The sequence below is a fragment of the Heteronotia binoei genome, chromosome 9 (genome assembly GCF_032191835.1).
Source record: "Heteronotia binoei isolate CCM8104 ecotype False Entrance Well chromosome 9, APGP_CSIRO_Hbin_v1, whole genome shotgun sequence".
In the NCBI taxonomy this organism is placed as follows: Eukaryota; Metazoa; Chordata; class Lepidosauria; order Squamata; family Gekkonidae; genus Heteronotia; species Heteronotia binoei.
In genome coordinates, this window is record NC_083231.1 from 37,346,544 (window position 1) to 37,370,718 (window position 24,175).

The 24,175-nt window shown below is 39.8% G+C and overlaps 1 protein-coding gene across 14 annotated transcripts in view; it reads right to left on the reverse strand.

The window, feature by feature from the left end:
- The window catches only part of TENM3 (teneurin transmembrane protein 3), a 721,265-nt gene that overhangs the window by 107,024 nt on the left and 590,066 nt on the right, over nucleotides 1-24,175 (reverse strand). For all 14 annotated transcript variants that reach the window (XM_060246485.1, XM_060246482.1, XM_060246496.1 and 11 more), the window contains 5 exons: nucleotides 21,477-21,687; nucleotides 20,944-21,045; nucleotides 20,573-20,767; nucleotides 19,117-19,317; nucleotides 13,493-13,678 (listed from right to left, as the gene is read on the reverse strand). In XM_060246485.1, the coding sequence (XP_060102468.1) occupies nucleotides 13,493-13,678; nucleotides 19,117-19,317; nucleotides 20,573-20,767; nucleotides 20,944-21,045; nucleotides 21,477-21,687 (895 nt within the window). The remainder of the gene's footprint in view (nucleotides 1-13,492; nucleotides 13,679-19,116; nucleotides 19,318-20,572; nucleotides 20,768-20,943; nucleotides 21,046-21,476; nucleotides 21,688-24,175) is intronic.

The window sequence follows — 24,175 nt, forward strand, 5'->3', positions numbered from 1 at the left end:
AACTCATTATTTATGCCACGAAGACAATGCAAGATGTAGCACTGGCACAACTCTTGACAGGTGTAGCTACAGTTTCAGCAGCAGCTATCATCTCTAGGTGGTATGCAGAAGTTACTGCAAAACTGTTCTATGGCCCAGAATTTGGGACACAGAACATATTTGGGGGAAAGAACTGAAAACAATTCCTTTACACCGAAACCCCGGATCACTTCAGCGAACATATAGAGCTGCTTATGTTGGTGCAATGCTACATGCCTAATATTTGCTAGTAAGTAAGCAGGCATAACTGAGCACATGGAGCTGCCTTGGAACACATCACTCCACAGACAAACATCTCTATGGTGCAGGTCATCAAGCTTCTCCTCAAAAAATTCTCTTTAATTATTGTGAACTTATATTTACCATTTAATTATTGTGAACTTATATTTACCACCCTCTCTAGATAAGCTAACTCTTTTGCAATACTGGGAACACTTGACCACACTCATGGAGGAATTAGAGAGGAAATTTCCAACCATAGAAATAATTCTAGTGGGCGACTTTAATGCTAGCGTAGGGAAGGACTGTAGCATATTTTTTAAAGCTCTTGATTTTAACCAAGACGACACCCTTCCACCAATTTTCTCCTATCCAAGATACTCCAAGATAGCCTTCTAAATTCAGCAGGCATCTGTCTTGCCAAATTCTGTATGCAATACAACAGAATTTGGCTAAATGGTCTGATTGGCTACCCAAACTCAGGAGAATTCACCTTTGTCTCCCCAAGGGGCTTCAGAGTAATTGATTACATTTTAATCTCTCCTTTATTGAAACTTTATGTTTTAATGTTTTATATTGTTAAATCTAAAGGTTTTTATCTACTATTGTATGTTTTTATAAAATGTTGTTAGCCGCCCTGAGCCTGCCGAGGTGGGGAGGGCGGGATATAAATAAAATTTATTATTATTATTATTATTATTATAAGATTTTACATTGGGGGATTTTCTTTTTAGTGACCATTTCCTCCTCATTTCGACTCTTCAAATTGGTCTTCACATTTATTCCTCCTGTAACTTGTCCTTGCAACCTTACAAGACTGACTTATTGCCCAGAATTCCATGGAACGATCACACAGTTTGGAAATCCCAACAGCTCTTCAGATCTGCCCCTGCTGTAGAATACAGATCCTCTTTAATATGTGCATCTGACCCTTATGTATCTGTATCAATTTACAATTCTTTAACATCTTATATCTCTGAATCACTGAGTGTCAGTTCAGGGTGCCCAAGCAGAGGTGCAACTATTCTAGTAAACTCTACACACCGATGGTTTGACAGAGAATGTAAAGAAACAAAAAACTCTACTGTGTAAAGTTTACAACCAATACTGCAATTCGAATGCCCTGACCTTGCCATTAGAATACTTTGAGCTTAAGACCCAGTTGCACCACCTTATCACAAAAAAGAGGCACAATTATATTAAAACTCAATGGGAAGAGCTATATCATGCTACTACCTTAGAAACTTCTAATAAGTCTCATGTGCATTCCAGGCCGATGACCCATCTACGTCTGTCATCTCCTCTTATGTTTGGTTTCAGCACTTCTCAGTTCTGTTCCATCAAGGTTTAACTTGCGCTGAATCATCTGATTTTCCCCTAGCCGATTTACCTGACTGGCCTCCTGTTCCTCCGGAGGGGCACCCAGCCCAGATGCCATTTCCTCCAAAATCTTAAAATTAGACCCAGACTGGTGGGCTTCTCCCCTTGCATCTCTGCTTACAATTGTAGATCAAACTGGCATAATTCCCTTGGCATGATTGAATGCAATAGTGGTCCCGCTATACAAAAAAAGTGATCACACTAACCCTGCCAATTACAGGCCGATTAGCCTATTCTCCATCATTGGCAAGCTTCACACCAAACATCTATTAGTCAAGCTCAATCTGTGGATGTTGCAGGAAACAATTCTAGGCCCTGAACAGCTGGGCTTCTGCAAAGGGAAGACCACTTTAGACCACTGCATTACCCTATCCCGTCTAGTCAACAAGTACACTGTGCAAAATAACCAGAAATTATTTGTTGCTTTTTTAGATTTAAAAGGCACATTTGATACAGTTGGCAGGGACCTCCTCTGGATTAAGCTAGATAAACTAAACATGGATAAAAGACTCCTTATGCTTATTAAGAGATTACACACTTCTACCACCTGCCAGATCAAATGCTCATTAGCAGGCAACCTAACATCGAAGATTGCTGCCAATAAGGGTGTCAAACAGGGTTGCATTTTAGCTCCCTTTTTATTCAATCTCTTCCTTAGTGACCTGGCTGTTCAGCTGTCTAGCCCTGACTGCCATAGTCCAAAACTTGGTGCATTGCATGTACCTTTGTTACTTTATGCTGACGATATGGTGCTGTTGTCCTGCTCTAGAGTGGGCTTAAGACGTCTGTTGTCCCACTGTGTTCTGTATTTTACTAGTAATAAGCTCCAGCTCAATTATGAGAAGTCCAAAATCTTAGTTTTCTCAACAAAATTGAGACTTTACAAATGGGTTACTGCTGGTAAAGAGACAGAGCAAGTCAAGTATTTTAAATACTTAAGTGTTTATTTTCAATATAATGTGACTTGGTCTACCCATCGCAAGTATGCAGTAAAGACAGCTAACATCAGTGCATCTGCCATAGTTTGCTTTTTTTATAGCAGAGGTAACCAATTTGTGCCAACTGCCATAAAAATATTTAAAGCCAAAGTGATTTCACAACTTCTGTATGGCATCCCAATCTGGATTTGATCTTATGAATGTGCTATCGAACGTGTCCAATCCAAATACTTGCGTAACATTCTGGGCATGCCAAAATGTGTCCCATATGCAGTCATCTGCTTAGAAACTGGCATGTCTTTAATGGTTACTAGCGCATTGCTCATGACCTTCAAATGGTGGCTACGCTTGCACTACAACTCTGAACCGGGGAGCTATATCTCTCAAATGCTCTCTGAATATAATTTGTCAAATTGGTCAGCACATATTGAGAGAAAAATCAAAGCAATGGGTTTATCCCTAGAACTACTGTCCATGCTGTCCTTCACCACCGCAGTCCAACAAAAACAGGTTGCTAGATATTGAGCGTCAAGACCTATACAGTCTGGCTAAGAAAACTTGTTCCTCACTGAGTTTTGAGATCTCTCTTAGTACTGGGAAAATGGCCTCACTTCTATCTGTCTTGCAGGTGCCACAGCAGCGTAGAGCTTTTTCCCTTGCCAGATGCAACGCCATGCCCTCTGCCCTTCTTTATGGCAGATTTAACAAGACAGCCTACTCAGTCAGATTCTGTCTCTGTAAGCAAAAATGTGTGGAGTCAATTACTCATATTCTTCTTTATTGTAATTTGTATACAGATCTTCGTCACAAGTATTTACATCCTCTTTTAGTTAGCATGGTTGATTGTTCTGATGCACTTAAAGTCTATAGACTTTTGAATGATACTTCATCTAGTGTCACTGAGAAAGTGGCCAAGTTTCTTTATTCTGTTTTAAAGGCATGTCAGAGGATCTCATAGAAACAGTTTATGTTTATGCTTTTTCTGATGTATATGTACACAACCACTCAATTTTATCTTTTTTTAAATCAATTTGCTCTGAAATATATATCTATATATTTTATGCCAATAAAGGCTAACTTGACTTGACGAAGTTTTGGAGGGTCCTTATTGAGGTTTCCAAAGCTGGAGAATTCTGTCCTGTGGCTCTGAAGTTTTGTAAATATTTTAATTGAGCAGAGACTGTCTTTCTGGAAATGTATCCATTCATGAACTGCCACAAAACACCACAAACAGCATGAATGATGAACTTTTATCTCTATTATAATGAAAATTCCTGGGAAAAGGCAAAAAATTCTATCTACTGTTCTCCTTATAGATAAATCATACCAACTACTAAGACAGTTGCAAATATTTTACTAAAACAAGATCTTTCTGAGCCTCAACGGAGAAACAGAATGCACACTGCACTTTTAAATGTAAATGCTGTAACTAGGATTCTTAGTATATAAGAACATAAGAGAAGCCATGTTAGATCAGGCCAATGGCCCATCCAGTCCAACATTCTGTGTCACACAGCGGCCAAATATATATATATATATATATATATATATATATATATATATATATATATATATATATATATATATATATATATATATATATATACACACACACACACACACACACACTGTGGCTAATAGCCACTGATGGACCTCTGCTCCAGATTTTTATCTAACCCCTTCTTGAAGGTGGCTATGCTTGTGGTCGCCACCACCTCCTGTGGCAGTGAATTCCACATGTTAATCACCCTTTGGGTGAAGAAGTACTTCCTTTTATCCGTTTTAACCTGTCTGCTCAGCAATTTCATCGAATGCCCACGAGTTCTTGTATTGTGAGAAAGGGAGAAAAGTACTTCTTTCTCTACTTTCTCCATCCCATGCATTATCTTGTAAACTTCCATCATGTCACCCCTCAGTCGACGTTTCTCCAAGCTAAAGAGCCCTAAGCGTTTCAACCTTTCTTCATAGGGAAGGTGTTCCAGCCCTTTAATCATTTTAGTTGCCCTTTTCTGAACTTTCTCCAATGCTATAATATCCTTTTTGAGGTGCGGCGACCAGAACTGCACACAGTACTCCAAATGAGACCGCACCATCGATTTATACAGAGGCATTATGATACTGGCTGATATGTTTTCAATTCCCTTCCTAATAATTCCCAGCATGGCGTTGGCCTTTTTTATTGCAAACGCACACTGTCTTGACATTTTCAGTATTTGTAGTATTTGTAGTATTTTCAGTATTTGTAGTATTGTAGATTTGTAGTATTGCATTTTCAATCTTAATATTTATTGTGTTTACTTTTGCTGGTTGAGTGTAATTAAACAGGCAAGCAAAAAAGATCGTGGAATCTTTGTCCTGGTTGCCCTGCCACAAACTTTGTTTTGTGAACCATAAACTGGCCAAAGTTTGTCATGAACTTTTAGTTTGTGAAGTGGTTTGTGCCTATCCCTACCTAGTGCCCCATCCTTCTAACTGAAGATGCCAAGACTGAACCTGGGACCTTCTGCAGGGGAACCAAATTCCCCAACCAACAGAAAGGAAGGGGGGAAGTGCCTCCCAGCTTGCTGGTTGTGGAAACCCCGGCGGGGTGTGTGTGTGTGTCAGATCTTCAGATTGCAGTTCCCCGGCAGCCAAGAAGACATATTTGAGCAGGAGTAACTAAATATTGTGCATGTTATGTTTTTATTGTACTTTATTTATGTCTATAACCTGCCCTGAGCCTGCTTTGACGGGATAGAAATCCCATCAAATAAAATAAACAAGCAATGTGGAGAATAAAACAAAGATATTAAACTGATAAGAACAGATAGTAGACATGATCTTAGCCATAGGGCCACAGAAACCCCAGAAAGCACTTCACCCTTCCTGTCTGCTGACCATAGAACCCCAGAGAGCATTTCACTCCCTCCTGTCTGCAGGCTGCAGTTTCCTGAACTATTTATACTCTTGTTTTCTGCTCTTCAAAGAGCCCCCTGGCGCAGAGTGTTAAAGCTGCAGTACTGCAGTCCTAAGGTCTGCTCACGACCTGAGTTCAATCCCCGGCGGAAGATGGGCTTTCAGGTAGCTGGGTCGAGGTTGACTCAGCCTTCCATCCTTCTGAGGTCGATAAAATGAGTACCCAGCTTGCTGGGGGGAAAGTGTAGATGACTGGGGAAGGCAATGGCAAACCACCCCGTAAAAAGTGAAAACGTGAAAGCAACATCACCCCAGAGTTAGAAACGACTGGTGCTTGCATGGGGGACCTTTCCTTTTCCTTTCTGCTCTTCACGAACCACCACAAACCTTCATAAACCTCATCAAAGTTTCTGAAAGGTCATGGCGGTTCCAGTGTCCACGGACATGGGCTCACCATGAACCAGCCCAAGTTCATCACAGACTTTAGTTTGTGAGCCAGTTTGTGCCCATCTGTAAATACAATGTTCCTTTCATTCTGTAGCATTCCTACAAGTAAGGGCGGGCATGAAGATTACCCAGAGGTATGGCAAGAAGATGCAAGAGTCACTCACACACCATTTTTCTGATGACAAAGCCATGCTAGCCTAAATTCAGAGCAAGTTTTAAAGCCACTTCCCAAAGGAAGTAAGGGAAAGAAAACAAGGTGAACACTTTCCCCAACAACCAAAATAGTATAAACAAAAATGAAACTTTCTCCTTCCATTTGAGGATATCCACATAAAAATATTTTCCCATTTTAATAAATGCTGACCACAAGACCAGATGCTTTCATTCTGTAAGATAGCTGCAGTTTGCGGTAGGAAAAAATGGTTCTGTGACTATGAAGGCAGTACCTTGGCTTAGTTTTTCTAAGCTCCGCTCTAGCATGTCTCCATTAATTGTAATTAATGTCACAGTTACATATTCAATCATATATCTTCATGGTTTTTCATGGAATATCTAAAATTTATATTTGGCAGATGGTATTTTTGTTTTCCCAAGTCTTCTCTTTTATTATCAAAATACTGTCATTTTCTGAACTGTTCAGAGTTCTCTGCTGACAGAAGCCTTTATTTTTCTCACAGAGAGTGCTTACTCCTCAGTTTCTAATTCTGCAGCAGTAAGAATAATTCTGAATTTGAACCTACAATTGTAATAGATCGCACTTTTTTTCTTGCATAGTTTGTAGAGTGCCAGACCAGCTGTATTTTTTGAACATCCCGTCCAATCATATATCTATCAATTTCCTAAGCAACAGCAACCACTAGCTTCAATGTGTTCATGTTCACAGCATGGCCGCAATTTTAAACCTTAAGAATTTTCTTTCTGCAGTCTATTTTTTCTAACCGTGTAAAGTTTAAAGTTCCATGCTTAAAGCTGATGTATGTTAAAACCCATATAAATTATTGTATGATTCCTTGATTATCTCTTCTTCTTTCTAGTATGGATACTTATCTAAGCAAATTACCAAAACCTTTCATATTTGAGTCACATTTTTTCCTCTTATGTTAACAAGCAAGGTATGTTCCTCTTTAAAGGATGGGTGCTCAGTCTCACAGAAACCATCAGGCAACTTTATCTTGCAAGACACAGGGTTGGATCCAACCAGATTTTTCAAAGTTGAAAAAAGGAGGATGGCTTTCCATTTTGATTACTAAAAAGGCTATGGTGGGGATCATAGGAGTTAGATGGGAATCACAGGAACTACGTGTGGGACAGGGCTTGTTTTAAGCAGGATAACTGGATCTGATTGAATAAAAATGCTGGCTGAATCCAACCCACAGCTAGTATCAATAGGTTACTCATCATCACAATAGTCTTAAAGCAGTTGTTCCTAATCCTAACTTCTGTTTATGTCTTTCAGTATCACTGCTGTTCTGCCTTCCATCTCTGTAACATGGAGCTTCTGCAATGGAAACAGAACCTCTACGAAAAAGTGTGGAGGCTGCAGGCAAACTGATATGGCCGGAAGGGAAAGCCCAGCACCTCAGCCTCCAGGAACTGAACCAGGGTGGATTCCCATTATTGGTTCTCATTGGTGAGCTGGGAGGTGGGCAGCATGGAGGTCAGGCATGCCCTGGCAGATGACTTGCTGGATGTGATGATGGAGTACCTTGCCAAGTCCCTTGAGCCTGCCGACTCCAATGCCCTAGGTTACACAAGGCTCCCATCTGGCCTGACCTGTTCTGCATGGCCATGAGTCTCCTCTCCTGCCTCCCCATCACTATGCAGAGTGAGTGAGTGTTCTTCCAACTGGAAGACATCCTCAGCCCCCACTGCTCACACCTGGCCCTGGCCCTGCTGGATGAGTTGGCTTTCCTAAAGGTCAGCCTCTCCCTGCTGGGCTACCCTCTCTAGACCCTGAAGATTCACTACCTCTGTATTCCACCTTCCATTCTTTGACAATTTCCCCCCCCCCCACAAGAACTGGCACTTTCAGCCTACCCCTACATATATTTCTTCACAATTACTGCCCCTCCAAGATTTGGTGCTTCCAGTCTCCCCCCACATCCATCTCCTCATACTTTTAAGTCTGCCCCAAAATCAGCACTTCTGGCCTCCCTCTGCCACACTTGTCTCTCATTGAGAACACTGCTGCTGTAAATTCCATCTCACACCCACCCTGATGGTGAGATGGCTTCTGGGTGTCACCAATCTTTCATTTTGGACTTGGCAGGTCTCCTTGCAGCTTGAGGGCTGCTTTGCCACCTTGTTGGGGAGATGGATTCTGGCTGTGGCTGCTCTCACCCAGGCTATGTTTCTACATTGAAAGGTCTTTTCCCTCATGCTCGAGGGCTGCAGTGCCACACTCCCTTTCTTTAGTATTTGTGAACACCTCCTCTTCCTTAGTGTTTGTGTCCCCCTCAGAATTGGTGCTTCCAGCCTCCTCCCATGTCTATCTCTTCACAATTTAGTCCCCCAAGAATCAATGCTTCCAGTTCCCCCCACATCCATCTCTTCATAATTTATGTCGCTCAAGAATTGGCACTTCCAGCCTCCCCCCTCCATAAAGATATGTCTCCAGCTTTTCTCCCTCACTGAGGACATTGTTGCTGTAGATAAGCATTCCATCTTTCAGTAATTGGGTTTACACACCCTCCTCTGCTGGGTGGGGGTGGGGGTGGGCAGGACCCTCCAACAACATCCACTTCATTAAAAAAACACCTACCATGTACTTAATGGACCAATATCTACCTCAAAGCACCTCATGGGCCGACATCCACCTCATGGCACAATACCTACCTCATGAGTTGACATCTACCTCAAAGTACAACACTCACCACATGAACCAAGATCTACCTCAGAATTGCCCGTCTAAAACAACTATGTCTACAATGATGAGGCAGGCAGGTGACCATTTTCTGGGCCTAAGGAGGGTTGGCCACCTCCAGAATCCATGTCCACAATGAGGAGATGGGCACATGACTGCCTCCCAGGCCCATGAGGGAGTGTGGTAGGCCATGCTCCAAAACTTATCACCAGGGGGAGGAAGGCACATGACCACCTTCCCAAGTCCCAAGGAAAAGGTTTGCCCACCTGCAACAATAATGTTTACAATGAGGAGGCAGGCAGTACTCCACTCCTGCAAGCCAATCCTTTCTAAACCCAGAAGGCAGGTAGAGGGGCATCCCAGTGAGGTCTGATGTGTGTTTGATGCAGGGGGGAACATTAAATACACTCCTCCTGAACCTGCAGAAAGCACTTTCCTGGGGGCACCTGCTTTGTTGGGGGTGCTACTCACTCCCCACAGCCAATCTTCACCAACCCTGGAGGGCAGGTAGAGGGGCATCCCAGGGATGCCATCTGCAAGTTTGATGCCTGGAGTCTACACACGGTCTGTTCTACACACTCCTGAACCTGCAGCTGTGATTGCCCCGGAAAGCACATTCCTGGGGCACCCCCCCAAAAAAAATCCAATCCTCCCCAAACTTGGAGGGCAGATAGAGGAGAGACAACTGGAGATTCACTGGAAGTTTGGCATCTATAGTCCATAGGGTGGCTGTTCTATTATATGAAATAAACTGTTCTATTACATGAATCTCATGAAATAAACAGGTTCAGTGAATGGAAAGGTTCATGAAGGTTTGTGGTTCATGTAATCCCATGAACCATGCACCAGGACAAACCTCCATTTCCCCACTTTGTGCCCATCTCTACTCAGGAAGCCTATGCTAGTCCACCTCATATAAGATTCAGATCCTTTAAATCAGGCCCACAAATCATATAGCTGCCATTTCAACCCATTATTATTAGTCCATGAATTGGGAGTCCTGAATTTAGGTACTACTATAGTAATTGTCCTGGTTTCTATACAGACGCTTGCTTCATACACTGGGAATTGTGGAGATAATGAAGCTATGATGCCTATCAGGTAAAAGTAGTTAACTAACTTCATTTCTCCTTCAGATGCTTAATGACACTGATTCTCATTCACACCACTTACATTTAACCGCATGCAAATGTGTATAAATATTAATTTTGGACAGAACAATAATTGTTTCTGCACCATAACAATTAAACAGCTGTAATGCATTTCATGAGTTAAGTGATCGAGCTCCAGGCAAGTTCTATAAACAGATGGTCTTACCCACTCATACTTAATGTTACAGATTTCTTTTAAAAGAGGTGCTGAATGATCGGAATGCAGCAGAATTTTAATACAAATTTTCCAATTTGCAACATAAATTATTCTAACAATAATCACATATGTAGAACAAAAATTATAAAGATTTGTTTTTAATGGAGACACTAACACAACACTTGGATATAGTAAATTCTTCACCAACATAATTATTTGTTAATTCCATTCAGCTAAAAGCATTTAATGGGAAAGCAGCTGGTGAAGCATTCACTCTTTTAGGTTCCTATCATTGTTATTTAATTTGCCCAAGACATGTGTCAGTTAATTTGTAAAAACAAGAGGCCATCACAAATAATCTCCCTTCCATTTGCACACAGTTGCACAGCTGAGTGCAATCTAGAGAAAGATACATATACTTAAAGTTAAGCATATACCTATGCATTTTACTGCCACTGATTTCACTGGGATTTGCACAGATTGTGCCTAATAATTATTTTAAAAGAAAAAGAGTAATTGACTTAATTGTAGAATAAAACATACAAAGATATAAACCCCTGTAAAGCATAGATGTTCCAGCGATTGCTAAACAGTACTGGGTCTGACAAGATAAAATGAGAGTGTCCTGCTCCCTTCTCTTCAACATGGGAGAAAATACAATCAAGTTAAAACCAGCATATGATGAACCTTTATAGGGTTTTTTTCTAGGTAAGAGATGAATAGAGGCAGGTTTGCCATTGTCTGCCTCTGTGTAAAAGCTAACGCCTGAGCATATGACTATTTTTCCACTGAGGAAAACCTGAAATGGGTTCAGGGAGTCTGATAAATAACAATGCCTAGTCTTGGAAAGACAGCAAATATAATGCAGTAAGAATATTCTGATCATACACACAATCATACAAATTGACTGATAACTGCTGTTCCAGGTTTCCACTGAGAACTTTTATTAATTTCTTAACTTGCAATTTCTCTCTGCTCCCCTCATTTTTAGTTTGCCTCTCCATTTGTATTCAGGACGGGACATATTAAGCAACCCCCCCCACTCCCCAGTCCTATCTCTCCAGTTTAAGGAAAGGTAGTTCTTTGAGGTGCTCTCTGTTAATAGTGCTTTAAACACCAAGTTGTTTATTGATCTAGATTGATTTTCATGTATATGCAGGCAATTCAAATGGAAATCTGGCCTGGGGGACATTCTAATTCCTTTAAACTACAAAACAGCAGCTATTTGTTTTTATTCCAGTAAAGAACTCCATTGGAAAGTGAGATAATTAATGATCACAAAAACCTGCTTTGTTCACAGAAAAATGTAGACATGCTGGACAATACACTTCCATCAAACACTAAGGTTGCTATGGGGCTAGAAAGCCAGTCAGTCAAAAATTGAAAATGAAACACTAACAGCTGGGGAAATTAACTGGTTAAACACTATGGCAGGGGTGGCCAACAGTAGCTCTCCAGAAGTTTTTTGCCTACAACTCCCATCAGCCCCAGCCATTGGCCATGCTGGCTGGGGCTGATGGGAGTTGTAGGCAAAAACATCTGGAGAGCTACTGCTGGCCACCCCTGCACTATGGAAAAGACAGAAACACTTTGAGTCAGGACAAACTTCAGTTTCACACTTTATATCTTGTTTTTATCAGGCATCGTTGCTGTGTAGTAAAATTAAGTGATGCCACCCAAATTATTGGTACATGTATTCTTCCATTGACACTGTAGAATATATTATTTCTCCTTCTGTTTTCTTTTGAACTGTGAACATGCCTGCAGAGAGACTCAAACAATGCCTCTTGTGCCACCTTGAGCCACAAGGAAAGACAAGATATCAATATTTTAATAAATAAATAAATACAAGATGGTTTTCAGACTTTCTTTGAATACAAGGACACTGCACTCTGTCACAGTTTTATCTTTCCACCATCTTCTGTCCCTGCTAACATTGATTCTATTGTTTTAACCTGCTCTCTCCCATCCCCCGTGTTGGTGCCTTTAATACACACCTCTGTGGCACATGCAATTCCCATATTAATTTAGAAATTATGAATGTCTATGGATGAAATCTTAAATTGCATAATTGGGGTTACAAAATCATTCTGCTAATAATACATTTGTACACCCTTTTTGGGAACTCCCTCCTCCTGCAATTTGTTTTTGTCTCGCACTAAAGATTATGAATTGAGATGGACAAAACTTTGGGACAAAATCTTCAGCAAGTTAAGATCTCAACTAGACCACTTCACATGCCTTTAGCAGAAATTCTTCATCAGTTTTTAATCCATCTATTAAAATTTCATATTTTCTTCTTGCAAAAGTAGAAATGCACTCTGTGCACATGTCTGTCTATCTATCAACCAATCATTGGAAATACACATGGAAAATCACAGATCTATTTCAGCAATGCTGTGAAAAAAATCAGTTTGTGCATAATAAATTTTAAAAATTGTTAAGAACCATTCATCCGTATATAACTATTTGTAGTATGGCCAAGGCCGGTGAGGTCAACAGGGAAGGAATCTGCTGAATAATTACTATGTGGCAAGCTGATGTTTACTACTATTTTCTACATTCGTTTTGCCTTAGACATTGCTTCAGAGACAGAAAGTATGGGAATGCACACACATAATTTTCTGCCCACTTTTCTCTTTGTAATGATTAATGATGGTTCACAGAGTCTAGATACAGTGCAATCCTAAACAGAGTTACACCCTTCTAAATCCCTTGAAATCAGCAGGATTTGATGGGACATAATTTAGCTGAGAACTGCATAGTAAGTGGATTTATCTGATCACAGACCAGCATTTTGAGAGATACGCTTAACAAATTCTAAGAAAGTAAATTATTCTTTCATGTCAAGTGAATAAACAAAGACTATATCCATATGATAGGCAGTGTGCGAGGAAAACAAAAGGAGGCTTTTGCTATAAAAGATAGTGTTTCTGCTGTTGCTTGTAATAAACTATGAATATGTGCTGAAAATCAGCACATTCCTCAGCTTGTCAATACTGAAATAAAATCATCAAGCCTGCTAACAAAGCAAAACAAAATAATGTGAGGGTACGAGATGTCTTGGCAACCATGTTGTAGCTTTTATGCTTTCTTTTTTTGAATAAAGAAATAAAAAGCTCCTTTATTTACAGTAACCTGTTAAAGGAAAATATGTATGTACAGATAAAAACTTGTAAAAAACCTACAGAAATTCCTGCCCCTCCTTTCTGGGGCAAGTTGTCTATGATGACCCATTATATAATCACTCCCTTTAAATATATATATTCCTTCATGAGGACTGAAAAGTAAAATATTCTGTTTGAAGAAGTGGCCTTCAAAGGGCTAAATTTCTGATTCAGATAAGACTCGTATCTCTGACTTTGTAGGATTCAAGAAGGATACTAAAGAGCTGCCAGCCTACCAATGGTGCAGTGCTCGCCATTCCATCCTTGGCTACATTCACACTTTCCATCTTTACAAGTTCCATGTTCAGCACACCGAGGATGGCATGCTCTCTGATTGCAGGATGGGCCAGTCCAGCCTTCTTCACACCGACAAGTTCCACCCATGCAGACACCATGTGTGCCACAGTCAACAGAACAGATTTCTGCATTAGAAACAAATAGTTGAAAAATTAAAGATGAGCAAGCAAACAAAAAGAAAGAGAAGAAGAAATAGCTGAACTTCAAACTATGAAAAGACAAAGGGAGAGTCTCTGAAAATTTCTCTGAAAATTAAATTAAGGAATTTAATTGCTAAACCCAGGTTATGCTTAGCCTATTCTGGTCCAAGCAGACGACACTATTAACAAAGATCTTTGGGGACAGGGGTTGCCAGGCCTCCTGCTATGGCAGTAGGATTGATGTCACAGCATGTGGCATGTTGTCTCTTCCAGGGAAAACCTGGAAGTGACATAGCTCTAGGAATAACTAGAAGCTCTATGGCTTCCAGTTTCCTGGGAAGTGATGTAATGGCATATAAAATGCTGCATGCTCCCCCATATCCCCATCCCTCAAAGTCCCTGTTGGCTGCCATCCATTTCCTGGCAACCTTGAGAAACAGAAACTTTAAAGAGAAAGTGTGCCACAGATACGGGGCGGGGGGGGGAGCCCTCCATTCCTGCTCCCATTTGAAATTTGGCACTGGATAAAAGCACCACAATGCAGAATAATAAATAGCTTTCTACAACACAGCACACCCCTAATTCTCAAAAGTAATACTAAGTAAATACTTAACACACCCCTAATTCTTAAAAGTAAAATTAAGTCAATACTTAAGAATATTACACTATGCATTCATCATTCCCTGGTTTTTGGGGAGAGCATAGTTTTCTGTAAACCTAATATCGGGAGGAAAACACAATGTAACATAGCCTATGGGAATATTGTTTCCGTTACATATTGGTTCATGACAATATTATCTAATTTCAAACTGCCTTGTCAAACAGAACAACAGTTATAAAAGCAAAGATAAGAAATTATTTCTGATGAATATGAAAAGACAGTGCACTAAAATGGGCCGAAAATGTTTTGGATGACAACTGTGTTCCTCTGACTCTCAACTTGCTGTAGAAAACAGTTCCCAATTCTTTTGAAATGCCGGTCCAAGTTTTTTTTGGTGCCCTATGTAAACCATGACCTTGGCATTCATCTAGTTTAACATTCCATTTTCTATAGTGGATAACTATACGCTTTTGCAAAACCAACCAACATAGCACAAAAGGTGCAGCTGCTCCAATTATGAACCCCAAGCAAGCAGCATTCTGATACATGCAGCCTTTGCATATGGAGGTTACATTCCATTATTTGACCACTGTCTCTTTGACCACTATTTGATGTCAAGGCACAGCAAACTTAAGACAACCTGATAAGAGTTTTCAAGCCAAGAGGCATTCAGAGGAGGTTTGCCATTATCTGTCTCTGTGTAATGACCTTGGTATCCCTTGGTGCAGTAAGAAAACAATACCAACTAAATGTATGACATGGAAGATACTGTTCCCAGGGTCAGATCATGATATCCAAAATACAAAAGACAACAATGGAAAGAACAGGAGCAGTCAATTAGAAGAAGATTGCAGATTTATACGCCGCCCTTCTCTCTGAATCAGTGTCTCAGAGCAGCTTACAATCTCTTTTATCTTCTTCCCCCACAACAGACACCCTGTGAGGTAGGTGGGGCTGAGAGAGCTCTCACAGAAGCTGCCCTTTCAAGGACAACTCCTACAAGAGCTATGGCTGATCCAAGGCCATTCCAGCAGCTGCAAGTGGAAGAGTGAGGAATCAAACCCAGTTCTCCTAGATAAGAGTCCTCATACTTAACCACTACACCAAACTGGCTCTTAGGGAAAGTTTGCCTGTGCACCACTTGCAGAGGCTTTATGAGCCATTTTTGACCCCTGAACCACAGGTTGGGAAACACTGCTGAAGAACATTAAATATACTTTCAAAGAATTAGGACAACTTATGGCCCATTATGCTTGCACACAGATTTTCAGAGCAGTAAGCCTTTAATCTTGGCTTCGGATTCTGTACCCGTCTTATGCACCACTCTTTTTCTGCTTGATGTATTTATTCTGCAGCTACAATTAAGAACTCACACTTTTCTAAACTGAGGTGGAATGTCACTTGTGATGTATGGGGGGGGTGTGTGTGACATCCAAAGGATTTTTTTTTTAAATGCAATTGCCTGTAATGTAGTGCCCAGCATGTGCCTTCCATTTAAATCCTCGTGGTTCAGGTTTTGCATGTGTATTTTAGTGCTAGTTCAATGAATGACAGGGAACAGAAAAGGAACTAAGGCAAAGGGGGAAATCCCAATGTTGAAACTGACAAGATTATTTTTGCAACTGACAAGCAGCTGCAAAGCCCTGTTTTCCATATTGTCAAGCATTAGGGGATTCTCTGCAGTGTTACTGACTACTGCGAAAAATGGGAGTCACATGATCTCATAAATTGGAAGAACATGTTAAGTGTACAGAACACAACGTAGAACCACTGACACTGGCTTTGCAAGCTGTGATCATTGGCAATGTGTTTGCATGTGCATGCAGTGTGCAAAGTCACCTGCAACTCTACCATGCTTTGCACAGGGCTGCAATTTGTACTGGGGAGGAGTACTTTGGCAGAAGCTCTGGAGAGCTTTTTTAGTCTTGCACCACTAAATTTAAAAAACCCCTGGAAGTTGTTTTTGTTGGTGCCCTAGCACAGTTGCATAGTAATGCTAATTTCCTGTTCTTCCTTGCAAATTTGCATGGCTTTGTCTTTGTGATTCTCAAATTTGATCCTGCACACTGGTCATGATCGTGGCAGTTTTTTAAAGCCTGTCCTATGCCAACTGCATCCTGTCCTCCAAATGGATGAATCTCAAGTGATTCATAACTTCAGATGTTTGCAGAAGCTCCATGAGACTCAGCTGCCATGTTAATGTTATGCTTCAGGAGACTGCTAAAATTGTCCCTCCCCTCCAACTTTGTTCATTAAAGTATTAAAGGGGAAAATGTTTTTAAAGCTTGCGTCTTCCCACCCCAGTGTCTCTCTCTCTTTACATCTCATGCCAATTTAATTCCACACTGATGATCCCCCCTTCATTTTCTTTGCATGCAGAACTGAAATCCTTTTATTTTTTGCACTGGGGGTGCTGTCCTTTGCCTCCTCTCTATTCCCCCTTTCAACATGTTAAGTGTACAGAACATATGGTAGAACCACTGACACTGATGATCCCCCTTTCATTTTGTTTGCATGCAGAACTGAAATCCTTTTATTTTTTGCACTGGGGGTGCTGTCTTTTGCCTCCTCTCTATTCCCCCTTTCAACATGTTAACTGTACAGAACACATGGTAGAACCACTGACACTGATGATCCCCCTTTCATTTTGTTTGCATGCAGAACTAAGCGGAGAACTACACCTTGCACAGCTCTTTTTAAACTTCCCCCACCATTTTAATTTTTTTATATTCAGAGATCTGAGACTAGTGATAGTCTCATATCACTAGACTCGTGCCACTTGTCAATTTTTTTTAAAAAAATTAAAACAATGAGGAGGGATGATGACGAAAGGTGCACAGTGGGTGGGAGAGTTACCTTTGAGGGCAGCAAAAAGGTGTAGGGAAAATCTGAGGGAATGTGTACACTTTTGAATTACCTTTGGGGGCTTGGAAGTGAGACAAGCGAAAAATCAACACAAAAGCACTCTCAAAAAACTCAGGGAAACAGGAACCAGAAAGTGAACTGAGTGCTGAAAGGAGACAACTCAATGCAGAACAATAAATAAAACCCAATGGACATGCATGGTGAAAGCGAGGGAAACACCTGTGCCTAATAGGCCTATAACTGGCAATGACCAACAGAGCTGGGTGACTTTTCCCACATAATGTTTTCTATACTGATTCAGACTTTTTTAATTTCAAGATCTGATGGCTTGATTAACTTCAGAATATCAGCTCCAGCTGTGGAAGAAACAGGTTTATTTCAAAGCACCAACTTTTCTCCTCCATCTAATCAATTCTTCATTAAAATGAAGGTGTTTATCAGCTTTTAGCACACTTGCTTTAAGCAAAGTGTGTCAGCCTCTGTAATGAACTTATTAATTAGAGTTAATTTAACTGAAGTGGAATTGGAGGGCTAATTAATGGACAAACTGTGATGAAGATAGAGGAAAGCTCCGTTGTTTTTAAACCCGTAAACCCTCTGATGCAACAAACACCAGTTTAATTTTTTTTTATCCAAAGGATCTATTTATTGATTCAGCATTTGTAGGTCATTTGAAATACGACACTTCATTTTATCTATTTTTTCTCTAAATACAGAGCATTAATTTATTATTTTACAACCAACATGAAAAACCATTTATTTAATGAGAACTACTTTTGATTAATGAACAAAATATTAAAATAAAGGAAACGTTTGCTTTTAAAAAAAAATAAAACCGTGCGTTTGCTTTTCATCATGAAAAAAAATAAATTTGGAATTTTGACAGCAGGCACACGAAAAGATCAATGCGAAAGCAGGAACTACAGAGTTATTATTTACAGCAGGGGTGGCCAAACTGGCTTGGGAGCCACATGTGGCTCTTTTACACATTCTGTATGACTCTCGAAGCCCCCTCTGCCTAATTAGCTGGCTTGGAGAATGTATCTGAAGTGGCTTTCTTTCACCTCTCCCTCCTTCCTCCCTCCCTTCCTGTATTGTGGCTCACAGACATCTAAGGTTCATGTCTTGCAGCTCTCAAACATCTAACATTTATTCTATGTGGCTCTTACATTAAGCAACTTTGGCCACCGATATTCTACTGTCACATGTATCAAGATATTGTATGGATTAATTTATTGCATATGATAGCTACTGCTTTTTACTGACTCTAGAGTTGCTACCTGTTAGTCTGTTAGAGTAAAAAGTGAAACAAAAAGGAATATTGCAGCACCTCCAACAAGATTACTGCACCCAGAAAAAGATGGTCAGTGCACATTTTCCAACACTGCAGTGATACAGTACCTGTAAACCAACCCCTGACAATAGCCTGGTTGCCATACTTTATAGAATTTAAAATTGCTAGACTGTTTTCAAAGGCAACTCTTTGTAGAGCACATTACAGTAATATAATCTGGATGTACTGGTACCTGCAGTCAGTATCTTCACAGAATACCCACAATTGTCCTACAGCAAAATTGCCCATGGTGCCTGCCAGTATTTTCCCTGGCACTTGCCAAGCTTTTCAAAAAGTGGGTGGGATCATAGTAAGGCATGGCTTGTAATTAGCTTTCCTCACTCAACTGAAAGGGTTTTCCACTGGAGAATGAGGAGGACTGGTAAGCAACTGGATTTTCCATAGTGTGTTTGTAGCTCCATTCCCCTTTCAGGATTTCTGTATTCCCAGGAGATGTAAGGAGGAAGTATTCCATTTTGTTTGCCTTCAGAGGCAGCCATTTTGGAGTGGTATGCACCATCCCCTCTTAAAATTCCAAAGGTGCTCACAGCCTAAAAAAGGCTGGCAAACCCTGTCCTACATTCACACTAAAAATAAACAAATAATTCTTTTAATCATCTTTACCATTTGAACAGTCAGGACCAGTCCAATTAGGGTCACAAGTGCAGGTGCCACTTTCTTGAAGGTAAGTGCCATGGCCAGAACACTGATCCGGACACATTGTTTTCAGTATTTCACAGTTGTTACCACCCCATCCTGGATTACAATGGCACTCTCCATGAATACAGACACCATGATTCGAACAGGCTGGGTCTAAACAATCAGCTGAAATAAGAAGACAATTTTGCATTTATGAGCTGATGACTTATCCTATTAATGCTGTACACAAGTAAAGTAGCACAGATTCAGTGATATTTAGGCCCTGGAATGCAGAGGGCAGGAAGCAGAAGCCTTGAACCTTGACCATAGACTTTTTTCTTTAAAAGGATAGCAAACAGATATAGAAATAACGGAATGTACCTGTTCTAATCTTCAGGAGATCAAGAAGAACACTGACTGCAATTGTGCACAGAATTATTTCAGGTTGCTATTTTTTTTAAAAAAATAAGCTTCAAATATTTATTTTATTATTGATTTTCTCTCTATAATGACTGGGTTTTTTTCAAGCAAAAAGGTAACATATTATCTACTAAAAGCAAAGAAGCTAGAAATCTAGTTTAAAATAGGTTCCCTTTAAAGACATGTTTCCTTACACGGATTTATGCTTTGTGACACATATGAGTATTCCATGCTTATCCTTTCCCTATGATATTTCTTAATAAAATATTTGAAACAAAATGTTACAAATTCTGCAACATCTCCCTTCTAGCAAAATATTGCAATTTTAAGCCTTAGAGTAAAACTGAAATTTGAGACCACTGCTTTATTTTGTTGTAATGTCAAAATAAACGCAGAAATAATGCTTAAATAATGAAAAACCTATGCTGCCCATAAAACTGGCCGACAAATGACAAGCTAGGGTAATGGATAATCTTTAACTATATCAAAACAGTTAAGATTCCAGATGAATTCATTGTCGCCTGATAACAAAAGGCACCCTAACCCTTGGCAAGCCCTATTAAAGAATTAAAGTTGCCAAAGCTCATTTGTATAAACGCAACTTTCTTGAGAGAAATCTTGGTGGTGTGTTCTGACAGCTGTGTATGAAATTCAGCCTGTTTAGGAAACAAATGAGTTTCATAGTCTCTATCTTTCTTAATTCACTTTAATGCGTTTTAGGTGACAAGATTTAATTTAGCAATTTGACTCAATAAAACATTACACTTATAGGGTCAATGGTCTGAAAATTTAATTCCAGAAACTTAATTGTATTACTTTGCACGTGCAGATCAATAAAATCTATTTGACTGAGAAAGAAAATTGTTCTGAAAAACCAACACAAACTGCACTTTTCAGCCCAGAAAAGTAAATATCATAAATATGTACATCACTGTACATACTTATCATTTCAGGCCTTAGAATAGGCAAAACAGTACTGAAGAATTGCAGCCAAATCCTAAGTAAATGTTTATGTATTTACCTTCCTCACAGTTTTCTCCTTTGTATCCAGAGTTGCAGGCACAAGAGCCCATGATGCAAATCCCACGACCCCCACACTGAGGGTCAATGCACTGGGTGGTAGGCACATCACACTCTGTACCTTTCCAACCACTGTAACACAGACAGCGTCCTTTGGAGTACTGCCCATTTCCACTGCACAATACTGGGCAGGCTGCTGTGAAATAAAACATGACAGAAGACTTAACGCAATCCTTTTCAATCAAGCTTTAGAAGCAAAGGAACATCTAGACAACAAGTTGTACTTCAGTTTCTTTTCCTTGCTGCTTTAGTAACTACTTGTGTTCCTGGCCCTTATTTGTATCGACTAAAGAAAGAATTCAATTTATGTACCTCTTGAACAATCAGGGCCCAGAAATCCAGCAAAACAATGGCATGATCCTGATACACACTCTCCGTTTCCATGGCAATTTCGAGGGCATTCCACCACAGACTCTGAAAGACCAGTAAGAAGAAAAATTCTAATTCATTGCAATCACAGCAGTTTACAAAAATGAGATCTTATTTAAAGTACTTGTCAATGACAGCAAATTAAGATACTTTTAGAACTGTGTAAGATTGGTTTATTTATTACCCTTGAGAAAGTAAACAGTGCATAATTTACTTAAATTATTGCTTGTAGAATGTTACTACAGTAACCTAAAAAAAAAATATTTTAATGAAAATATTGTAAGCTTTCTATGTTTATAATAGATCCTAACATCATATCATAAGCATCTTGTTTTAGAACCAAGAATTCATCTTTTGATATAATTGCACATAATAAAATAATTTTTCTATAAAACATTCACAATCTTCAAAGGAAGATTTATTACTGAATATTCATATTAGTTTTTGCTAAGAAATACCAGGAAAATTTTGCTTACCTATTACAATGGTATTGAAAGACACTTGTTCTGCATTTTTCCCATCATTATAAAAAGCCAAATGCCAGATCCCAGCATCCAAATACTGGATGAAACCAGCTTCATGAAGACTGACTGATCGGGCCTGCCTGCCAGCTCTCTCTGCCTCAAGAAGATTGCGCTGTTCCCTTGCAATCAACCTGCTCCCATCCAAAAGTTCAACAAAATCATACTGAAAATGAAAAAAGAGCAAAAGTATATATAATCAATTACATTTTAAAAACGTTCAATTTATTTTATACTTAGCTTTATATAATACAGGATTTTAAAATTTCCTAAATAAAGGTGTAAGGCCCCCAGTATCTGAAGCATTTTTGCATTTCATCTAACTGTCTGTCTATCTATCTATGCTCATATGGTTATCACCTTAAGCAGAAATTAGAACCAAAAATTGTTTTAAAATACCTCACTCAGTATTATTTCTCTTATATTTGATTACTGAGCCTAGGAATTTTAACACTAAGAGGGTGACACAATCATTTGTATCTGTCAGTTTCTATAATACCCCACCTACATGCTAATAAGAAGAGCCCCGTGGCGCAGAATGGTAAAGCTGCAGTACTGCAGTCAGAGCCCTCTACTCACGACCTAAGTTCAATCCCAGCAGAAGCTGGTTCAGCTAGCCGGCTCCAGGTTGACTCAGCCTTCCATCCTTCTGAGGTCGGTAAAATGAGTACCCAGCTTGCTGGGGGGAAAGTGTAGATGACAGGGGAAGGCAATGGCAAACCACCCTGTAAAAAGTCTGCCATGAAAACGTTGTGAAAGCAATGTCTCCCCAGAGTCGAAAATGACTGGTGCTTGCACAGGGGACTACCTGTTTACATGCTAATACTTGACCTGAACAATACTATCGGTATATTGCCAGTACACTGACAACTACTTGTTAATTTTATGGCTTTTAAAAAAAGAAATACTATTGTCAAATTTTACATACAAATGATGATGTTAAAAAAGCTAACCCACATTGGAAAAGGAGGTAGCCCACATTGATGGTACCAAGTAACAACAGCAGAACCAATTCTCCAACAACTCTGGCAAAAACTTCTAATCAGCCATGAAATCCCAGGGTAAAATTACCAGTACTCAGCCTGACATATTTGCTATTTAAGGAATAATACTGGCCTACTTTAAAGCCTGTTACATGGATTAATGAGTAAATGCAGTGTTTCTCAGACTGTAACCCAGGAACCGTGATGTTCCCATGCGGTTATTCCTGCAAGTCCTTCGTTACACCTTCTTGCACCTACCTGGCCAACATAAAAATGGAGCCTTCTCAGTGTTCTCAGAAAAGGAACAGTATTTTTTTTCTTCAGGAAAGGAGATAGAATCAGCTTCACCCTCTTTCAAAGGCTGACAGAGAGCTGCTGCCACTCACAGTCACCTAGCTTCCAGATCACCACACATCATTAGCCTGAAAATGAGCTGACTGGTCACTGGGAACCAACAGTTAAGCAATAGCCTAATGTTCAAGCGGCATTACAGAAGTACAGCTCTGAGAGCTACAGGAAGGAGTTCTGCACTTTTAAAGAGTTGTCTGGTGTGCAGCAGGTACTGGCAAAGATGATTCTGAGGGTCCACAAAGCATTTTAAATAAAACTGGATTGGTAAAGTTTGAGAACTGCTGAGCTAATTTACAAGGAGCTCTTTGAGCACTCAAAAAGCACTGTATCAAGTCTTCTTACCATTGATAGCAATAATCACAATTAATTATAATTGTAAATTTATATCTTTGGTTTCCATCACTGAAACAATCTGTTTATACTTATGTGACCCCATGTTCTGCATGCATGCCATAAAGGCAAACCTGTTGCTCAGAGACAGTCTTCTGTTGTTGTTTTTTGTTAAGCAATAAGGAACATTCAACCCAGAGTTTGCTTTTTACATTAAATGTTTATTGGGAAAGTAAACTACTGCTATGTAAAAAATTTACACTCTTCCTCCATGCACGGAATCTCACTCAATTGAAATTTCAGCCAAGTTTGACCTAATTTTATGAGTGAGTCACTCAAGCCAGTTACGGTTATCAGGATTTAAGTGGTTTTTATATATTGAACTAGAAGAAGCCCCTGAATGGAATAAAATTGGCAACTATTTCCATAAGGCGGAATTGAAAGAAGGGAATGTTCCTTCTTCGCTTAGTAAAAACACCCAGCGTTTCTGTAATGTTGGCTTGAGTATATATCTGATCCATTATCACTCCCTATCTAAAAAAGAACAGAGCACAAAACTATCCATCAGCAAACAGACTAGTACTTAATCTGATTAGCATGGACAAATGTCATTCTTTCAGTGATTGGTTAAATTAAACGAACATTCAATGAAACCTGTAATTGCAATGTTTAACACCACTGTTAAACTACTGTTTCACAGATTCTCTGTTCTTACTTCTAACTAGTATATTTTCAATAAGTGTAAACCATTTATTTTCTTATATATGGTTACTCACACTTGGTAGAAAGTGCCACCAAGTCACAGATGACTTATGGCAATTCATGGGGTTTTTAAGGCAAGAGATGTTCACAGGTGGCTTAGCCATTGCCTGTTTCCATGTCATGACCCTGGTATTCCTTGAAGCTCTCCCATCCAAATACTAGCCAGGGTCGACCCTGCTTAGCTTCTGAAATCTGATGATATCAGACTAATTTGGGCTGTCCAGTTCA